This window comes from Aegilops tauschii, chromosome 4, assembly GCF_002575655.3.
Source record: "Aegilops tauschii subsp. strangulata cultivar AL8/78 chromosome 4, Aet v6.0, whole genome shotgun sequence".
NCBI classification, from domain to species: Eukaryota; Viridiplantae; Streptophyta; class Magnoliopsida; order Poales; family Poaceae; genus Aegilops; species Aegilops tauschii.
The window spans coordinates 522,809,167-522,818,367 of NC_053038.3; the positions used below are offsets into that span (position 1 = coordinate 522,809,167).

General features: G+C 43.7%; 2 protein-coding genes across 2 annotated transcripts; one reads left to right on the forward strand and one right to left on the reverse strand.

Annotated features, from left to right (window-relative positions):
• Positions 1 to 300: 300 nt before the first annotated feature.
• Positions 301 to 3,970, forward strand: LOC109777690 (uncharacterized). The gene is made up of 4 exons (XM_020336266.4): positions 301 to 1,999; positions 2,083 to 2,297; positions 2,410 to 3,360; positions 3,448 to 3,970. The coding sequence occupies exons 1-4, from the start codon at positions 523 to 525 to the stop codon at positions 3,832 to 3,834; spliced, it is 3,030 nt and encodes a 1,009-aa protein (XP_020191855.3). The 5' UTR covers positions 301 to 522; the 3' UTR covers positions 3,835 to 3,970.
• Positions 3,971 to 5,360: 1,390 nt separating this feature from the next.
• On the reverse strand, positions 5,361 to 7,083 carry LOC120962652 (uncharacterized). Its single transcript, XM_073497421.1, has 3 exons — positions 6,433 to 7,083; positions 6,191 to 6,328; positions 5,361 to 5,716 (listed from the first exon to the last, which is right to left on the reverse strand). Exons 1-3 carry the CDS (start codon positions 6,526 to 6,528, stop codon positions 5,621 to 5,623), a joined length of 330 nt encoding a protein of 109 aa, XP_073353522.1. The 5' UTR covers positions 6,529 to 7,083; the 3' UTR covers positions 5,361 to 5,620.
• Between the last annotated feature and the right edge of the window lie 2,118 nt (positions 7,084 to 9,201).

A 9,201-nucleotide genomic window follows, 5' to 3' on the forward strand; every position in this document is an offset into this window, starting at 1 on the left:
GCCAATAAAGGGCAAATTAGAGTACCTTATTTTGTAGTTATGCATTGTTAATTAGAGCAGTGGCAATAAGAGGAAAGTATAAGAGTAGTTTCTTTTGTAGTTATGCATTGTTAATTAGAACAGTGGCAATAAGAGGAAAGTATAGTAGCTTCTTTTGTAGTTATGCATTGTTAATTAAAGCAGTGCCAATAAAAGCAAAGTATAGTATATTTTGTTAATATGCAGTGTTAATTATAGCATATTACTGTGAACTTTTTTATAGTAATTATGCATGTTAATTAGAATTGTTGTTTTATTTTGTTGCCTAGTTTGGACGATGCTGTTTGGGAAGTTAGAATGCACTTCCATGAAAGAGACAACTTGGAGAGATCCCTCTGCATTTCAGACATCACATATAACAATTTGGTAGCATTAATAGAGACAGAGGGATATGGGCTGAATGATTACATTTACTTTGTGAGGGAGCCTGGTGTGGGTATTGAAGGATTGGTAGAAATTTCTGATGATGACAAGGTGGATTAAATGCTTGACCATATTGCTAATAAGGATCAGACTGTAGTGAATTTGACAGTGATTAGGGCCACTGATCCAAGACCTGCAGATTTGAATGCAGGATATTTGTATGAGGAGCAGGTTCCTTTGAGTCAATTAGGAGAAAAACATGTCTATGAAGTCAATCCTTCTGGAGTTCTATTCAGATCACCTGAGAAATCAAATAAACAGAGGCAGTCAGAGCCACTTCAGTTCTTTTCCACACAGCAGAGCACAAACTTAGATATTGCTATGGAGCAAGATGAGCAGGAGACACTAATGGAGCTAAAGAGGAGAACCAAGATTGAGAACTTTAGGAAACATAAGGAGGCATCTGAGCATGTTCAAATGGTTAAGCAAAAACTACCAGTTCTTCTAACTGAAGATGACTCTGATCTGGATGCAGATGAGGACTTTGTTAAAAGGCTTAATGATTTGAGGAGGCAGAGAGAGGACCCACTCCTTCATTTTGAAGGAGACACTGATGTGGATGAAGTGTATGGGGAAGATGAGGAAGAGGAGCAAGTGGAGCAAGTGGAGCAAGTGGAGCAAGTGGAGGAGGATGAGCAGATGGAGCATGAGGAGGAGCAGGTGGAGGAGCAGGTGGAGCAACAACAGGAGCCACCAAAGAAGAAGGAAAAAAGAAAAGGGCCAACCAACAGGTCACATTCAAGCTTGGAGCAAAGATTTGAGGATGTGTGGGTACCATCATCAGATGAGGAGATAGATGTAGGTGATTTGGAGCAGGAATATGATGATGGAGCTGAGAATGCACCTTTTATTCTGCCCAATGGAAGGAAGAGCAGAGCATATAAAGCACAACCAAGGAAGTGGTACAGTGAAGAAAGAGAGAACCCAGAGGAGCAGTTATGTAGAAAGCTTTGTTTCCTTAATGTGTACCAATTTAGGAGAGCACTTCAGACATTTCACATAAGTCAGAATAGGAACTATGACTTCCACAGAAACTGCAATGACAGCATCATAGTTGTGTGCACTAATGTAAAATGTCCTTTCTACATTGCAGCTTCTGTTGTTGCAAATGAAACTACTTTTTGCATCAGAAAGGCTAATTTTCTGCACACATGCCCAGCAGTAGCAGAGAATACAAAGGTGACAGCAAAATGGGTGGCACACCAGTGTCAGGATATGCTGAGAATTGATATTGGCACACCAATCACCACAATAATGCAGAATTTGAAGAAGAAATATGGAGTAGAGATCTCAACCCATATGGCCTATAGGGCTAGGAAAGAAGCATTGAAGGTTGTCCAAGGAGACCAGAGAGGTCAATACACTAGGATTAGAGATTATTTGCAGGCTGTTTTGGACACAAACCCAGGAAGTAGATGTGTTGTGACCACTAAGCATTTGCCACAGCACCCAAGCAAGAACCCAAGGTTCCATGGCCTGTTCTACTGTCTTAATGCTTGCAAAGAAGGGTTTTTAAATGGATGTAGGCCATTCATAGGTACATTGTGTTGTAACTTGTGTAGTGTTTTTGTTATTTGGCCACATTAAATACACTATCTTCTCACATTTGTCACTTTGCAGGGGTAGATGGTTGTTTTATCAAGCTGTCAACAGGTCAGCAGATCCTTGCTGCAACAGGAATGGATGGAAACAACAACATATACCCTATAGCATTTGGAGTTGTTGACAAAGAGGACACAGATAGCTGGACCTGGTTCTTAACACAACTGAAAGAAGCACTTGGTGGAGAAAGTGGAAAGTTTGGGTATTATACTATCATTTCTGATAGGCAGAAGGTAAACTTCTCTTCTCATATTTCTAGTGTACTATTAATTTTTCGTATGCACATTACTTTGTGAACAATTCAAATGGACCAATATTTAGCTCTAGTTCTTATTGTGTCAACAGGGCCTTTTAAATGCAGTAAACCATGTTTTTCCCAATTGTCCACAAAGATTCTGCCTTAGACACATTTATCAGAATTTCCAAACTGCTGGTTTTAGAGGTGATGAGTTAAAGAAACACATGGATGCAGCTAGCTACTCTTATACTAAGAATGAACACCTAGCTGCAATGAATGATTTGAAAAGAGAGTGTAAGGCAGCTTGGGCATGGCTTAATAAAGTACCAGTTCATACATGGGCTAGACATGCAATGGATTTTACATGCAAGACTGACCTAGTTGTGAACAACATCAGTGAGGTGTTTAACAAAATGATCCTAGATGTTAGAGGGAAGCCAATAAAGACCATGCTGGAAGGAATTAGGACTAAATTGATGGTCAAATTTAACACCAATAGAACTAAGACAGAGACAGCAAATTGGGAGATTTGCCCAACATATGCAGAGATGTTAGAGGAGGCAAAGTACAACTCAAGGTGGTGCCAATCTTTGATGGCTGGTCCTAACATTTACCAAGTTAGTAGTGGAGATAACACCTACTCAGTGAACTTGCTGCACAGAACATGTGGATGTAGGAAATGGGATATGACTGCTATGCCTTGCAATCATGCAGTCTCTGCAATTGTGAAAGCTAAGTTGCAACCTGAAGACTTTGTTGATGATTTCTTCAAGAAGCCAATGTACAAGAAAGCATATGAGCATATCATATTTCCTGTCCCTGGTCCAAATCTGTGGCCAAGGACAAGAACTCAGGACATAGAGCCTCCAGTTTCCAGAGACAAAGTTGGGAAGCAACAAACAAAGAGGAGGAAAAACCAATTTGAGAAGCCAGCACCAAGAGATACATCTAGAATGGCATCCATTACTTGTAGCAACTACAAACTTGTAGGGCACAGATACACTGTGTGCTCCAAGCCCTTGAAACCAGCTCTTGCTATGAGACAAAACCAGCATCAGGTTAGCTAAGCATCTTTGTTTCTATTTTTGTAGTTATGTCTCAATTGATATTCATAGTTCATGATTGTTTCTGTTTTTTAAATGCAGCCAAACAGGTCACATGCTTCTGCTTCATCTACAGCTGCTGCACCAACAAGGAAGAGGCCATCTCCATGTACAGCAGATGTTGGGACTGCTCCTCCCAGGAAGAAAGTTGCACCTGCTGCAACTACACCTACTGCTCCTCCAAGGAGGAGAGCTGCACCTGCTGCTACTGCACCTACTGCTCCTCCCAGGAGGTCTCCCAGGAAGAATGCTACCCCAGCACCTACTGCTCCTCCAAGGAGGTCTCCCAGGAAGAAAACTACCCCAACTGGTACATCTTCTACATCTGCTGCAGGCCATAGGGGAACATTTCATGCTCCAAGACAGACTGGAAGGAAGAGGACAGTTTCCTACAAGATGAAAGAGTACCTATATGCTTCTGGTAACTAGATGTTGCCTTTGTTGGCTGCTTGAATTTGATGCCCATGTTGGTTGTTGAATTTGATGCCTTTGTTGGCTGTTAAACTAGATGCCTTTGTTGGCTATTCAAGTAGATGCCTTTGTTGGCTGTTGAACTAGATGCCTTTGTTGGCAGGTTTAAACCAGATGTTGAACTACATGCCTTTGTTGGCTGCTTTGAACCAGATGTTGAACTAGATGCCTTTGTTGGCTGCTTTGAACCATATGTTGAACTTGTTCCCTTTTGATGGTTGTTGAACTTCATGCTGGATGTTGATGGTAGTTGCACCTAAATGAGTAATAGTTGATGCCTTTTGTTGCCTTTTGATGGTTGTTGAACTCAGGACTAGGGTGCCACGACGTCAAAAAAAACCACCTAACTGAGTCTAGGGTGCCTCGGCGTCGAAAAAACCACCTAACTGAGTCTAGGGTGCCCAGACGTCGAAAAAACCACCTAAATGAGTCTAGGGTGCCTCGACGTCGAAAAAACCACCTAACTGAGTCTAGGGTGCCACGACGTCGAAAAACCCACCTAAATGAGTGTAGGGTGCCTCGACGTCGAAAAAACCACCTAAATGATTCTAGGGTGCCTCGACGTCGAAAAAACCACCTAAATGAGTCTAGGGTGCCACGACGTCGAAAAAACCACCTAACTGAGTCTAGGGTGCCACGACGTCGAAAAAACCACCTAAATGATTCTAGGGTGCCTCGACGTCGAAAAAACCACCTAAATGAGTCTAGGGTGCCACGACGTCGAAAAAACCACCTAACTGAGTCTAGGGTGCCACGACGTCGAAAAAACCACCTAAATGATTCTAGGGTGCCTCGACGTCGAAAAAACCACCTAAATGAGTCTAGGGTGCCACGACGTCGAAAAAACCACCTAACTGAGTCTAGGGTGCCTCGGCGTCAAAAAAACCACCGAACTGAGTCTAGGGTGCCACGACGTCGAAAAAACCACCTAAATGAGTCTAGGGTGCCTCGACGTCGAAAAAACCACCTAAATGAGTCTAGGGTGCCACGACGTCGAAAAAACCACCTAACTGAGTCTAGGGTGCCTCGGCGTCGAAAAAACCACCTAACTTCTCATCACATTCAGCATATTGGGAGATCCATACATAAGCAATACATAACTAATATGGAGCATAACTTGGAGATCCATACATGAACATTACATAACTAATAAGTAGCATAATTTGGAGATCCATACATGACTAATAAGTAGCATAATTGGGAGATCCATACAGGACCATTACATAACTAATAAGGAGATCCATACATGAACATTACATAACTAATAAGTAGCATAATTTGGAGATCCATACATGACTAATAAGTAGCATAATTGGGAGATCCATACAGGACCATTACATAACTAATAAGGAGATCCATACATGACCATGAACTCCATGACCATTACTGCCCAGTGTGGCTCATTCATCTAAGATTGCCTTGATCCCATTCAGCTTGGCCTTGGTCTGCTCCACAACCTTCTCAAGCTCATCAACTTAGTCTTCTCTTCAGCAAGCTTCAACTTCATGTTCCTAATGACACTGGCTTGAGATACTGTCAGGTTCTTAACCATGTCATACTTCTCCTGGAGCTTGCTCTCATCAGGCTTCCTTTCCATCTAGGCCCTCCTCTCATTCTCATCCAAAAGGGCTTGAACATCTCCAACCAACTTGTCATAACTGGCCTGCAGCTTGATCTTCTCTTGTGTCAGTTGGTGAACAGCAAATGAGTTCATCAGGTTGTCCTCAGTCCTGTTTCTCTTGGACTACTCATACATATCCCACAACTTGGACAGTGCATTCTCCATTGTAGCTGGCCAAGATGAATCAACCCATTCAACTAGTCCACAATTTTTACCATCCTGTTAAATTACAGTGTTAAACAGCAAGATATGTCAAGATGAGTTCTTTACTAATAACAAGTAGGCACTCCAACCAGTACCAACAATTAGGCAATCTAAATAATGAGTGCTTACTAACTAAAAGCAACTAGGCCAGCAGTACTTAATAACAATTTTTAATGAGTGCTTCCAAACCCATGCACATGCTTGACATATAAACAAACCTCACTTGTCCACACTGTCACATGCTGACATATTAACAAATGACCTCACTTATCCACATTGTCATATGCTCACATATAAACAAATGAACATGCCACAACACTCTGCACATATGCTCACATAAATACAATGACTTCACTGAGCCAATAAGCATTGGGCACATATTTAAACAGCCTAACTAACAAGACAGATCTGCTAACTACCAAAATCAGTAGTAAACAATGACCAATATGGATGCCCACAGCAGCTAATTAGCAGAAATTTGACACATACCTTCACAGCACAAGCAAGGAACCTCCTGCCAGTATGGATGCCCTCGAAAGCAACAAGTCTTTCTGCTCGCTTCCGATGTTCATGGCACAAAACATAATCATTGCCCTCGAATTCGGAGTCATCCGTGGTAGCAGGGATCTGCACGTGCAAAGGAAAGCAAGAGATTTGGGAAGGAAACTTCAGATCTAGCTCAAGAGGAAAATCCCCAAATCCAAACCCTGACCCTATTTCTACCAACTCACCTTCACGATGCCGTCGTCTGAACCTGAGGTGGAGTACTGGTAATACCTGCCGTGCTCACCTTCACTGCTGTCATCATCCTCACTCCAGGAAACCATCGCGACACGGTGGCGGCGGCGGCGGTCGGAGATGTGGACGGGTCGACGGCGGCGAACGAGTGGGAGCAGAGAGCGCGAGCGAATGACTCGGGTTGGGGTGGGTGGGCCTGTAACGGCCAGCGGGGAGGAACCGGTCAACAGGGTTCCGGCTCGGCCCGCGCACGGCGTCTCACGGCGTGAACGAGTGTAACAGTTGAACAGTTATGCCACGTCGACAAAACCGGGCCCCACCTGTCATAATCCCACTTAAAACGAGCGAACCGAGCGACTTGTGGTTTCTGCAAAAGATTAGCCTGGGAATTAGTGTTTTTGGGCACAAAACTAGAGACTTGTGATTTCTGCAACACTAGCCTTCAATGTCGATGTTTTTTGCAATTCACTCGTAGACAGGGGGATCAGTCTGTGGATAAGGATGCGGGAGGTCGCCTTCTAACGCAAGCCGCATATATTTCAAACAACAAATCGAATGAAATTCATGCAAATACGGCCGTCTTATAAACATGACGGATTTCATACAAACAAGGGGGATTTAATTACATTTCGAACATTTAAAACAAAAAAGACCTGCCACTAAACCTATCCTACGGCTGCGGCGCCCGGCATCCAAGTCCGTGTCGTCCTCCTTCCGCCGTCTTCATGATCACCGGCGATAAGACCGATGAAGTGAAGGTGTGGTCTCCGGCGAGGAAGAGTAGAACACGGAGACGGACCGGCCCACATGGCACACCAGGTCTCCGGCAGTGCTACTTGTGAGCTACGTTTGGATTTTCCCGAAGAGGAGGGGAGATGCAATACAATAAAGATAAGTATTTCCCTCAGTGAGAACCAAGGTTTACCAAACCAGTAGAAGAATCACGCAAAGCCTTGTCAACTGCACCGGCTGATACGTCAACGTCGTATCTACTGTTCCTAACGCTTTTGCTTTTGTTTTGGACTCTAATTTGCATGATTTAAATGAAACTAACCCGGACTGATGCTATTTTCAGCAGAACTACCATGGTGTTGTTTTTTGTGTAGAAATAAAAGTTTTCGGATTTGGACGAAACTTTTTGAGGAATTATTTCAGAATAAATAAAAAATACTAGAACCAAGAACCACCGGAGGGGGGCCCCTGGCTGACCACAAGACACCAGGGTGCGCCACCCCCTCCAGGTGCACCCTGGTGGGTTGTGGGGCCCTCGGGATGCCGCATCCAACCGTAGCCGCATACATTTCAAACTGCATTTTAAGAAACCGGGCAAAGTTCATGCTAACCGGCCGATATTCGTCAAATTTTGGATAAAATAGAACAAATCGTCCATACATATCATGCAAATTAAGTCCAGTATAACGATATCTCTAATTCGACTAGTTCCCGGATATCCAACAAGTTTTTCATCAACTGATCATGTCATTTCACACATACTCTTCCTTCAGCTTCATCCAACAGTGTGTGCATGTAAATGGTCGCCCCCTTGTCCTGTGGTACATCACGACAACATGTGCGAGCTACATAATGTGTAGACCAACACTGAGTGATGAATCGATCAACAATTTGAGCAAGAGGAAGTAAAACTAACGATCTCGTACTCTGCCGCGTGCAATGGCCACCTTGCCTCGAGCTGACGAACCACGTCGCAAAACTTGGTGATGCTGATCTAGATAGCGTGCCAGCGATGCGACAACGACCTCATGTTGCATGATAAAATGATGTACATATTGTAGGGCGCAATGTGCTTTCGTGCGTGAAACTTTTCATGCACTTTCTCCCGGAAGGGCTCGCCTCTGGTGCTTCCTATGAAATCCGTGGATATAGCCAGCCACGCATCACACAACAACTTATCCTTCATGGTCGAGTAGCTCACCATCCTTCATGCTATGCTCGCAGCAGGTGGAGATCATATCCACAGCACCCTCCTACTCATCATGCCCATGTTCTAGCTACTTCTACCGCCGCAGATGTCACTACTACTGTCGGTTCTGCTGCTGTGACTTCCTTGATTGCTCCTGCTGCTAGAGTGGATGTTCTTCCCGGCAGAGTCGCTTGCAATGCTGGTCAGGCGTGGTGGGAGAAGACCTTCTTTTTTCTGCGCAACAACGGCAAGAGTCCCTTGCCCTCCGGTTCGTCTTCGTCACCGCCAAATTGCAGCTCAGGTTTGAATTCGTCAGCTAGACACAGGCACAGCTGCTCTGCTTTAAACCAACTCTGTTTTCTGCAAGTGTATTCCAATATTCGAGAGAGAGAAAAACATTGTTATTCTGCAATTGGATTCGAGAGAAACAAACCCTGTTTTATTCAGTCAAGACTACATTTGCATAGTCAAATAAACCATATTATTGTGTAGTTAGAACATAAGGGGTGTTGGTGGCACTGCTTATTGATTGACGTTAAACTGCTGCTGAGGAGTGACGACCAGTAGTACATTACACATCTGAAAGCAATGGTTATTTCCATGTAGAGGCTGCAGCTAGCCCAACACCCTTTGAAATGATTTGACAGATGAACATTAGTACTATATGCTAGTAGCTCACATCCAGCAAGGAAGAACTCGATTCTACTACTCAGTAATGTTAGAAATAATCTTGAGATTAGGCAAGGTCAAGTTCACTGTGTACATGGCTTGGCCGTGTAGCTGTACTAGTTAGACGTGTCCAAGTTATAATAGGTTTGGTATAACTGTTTTGGCTAGGATA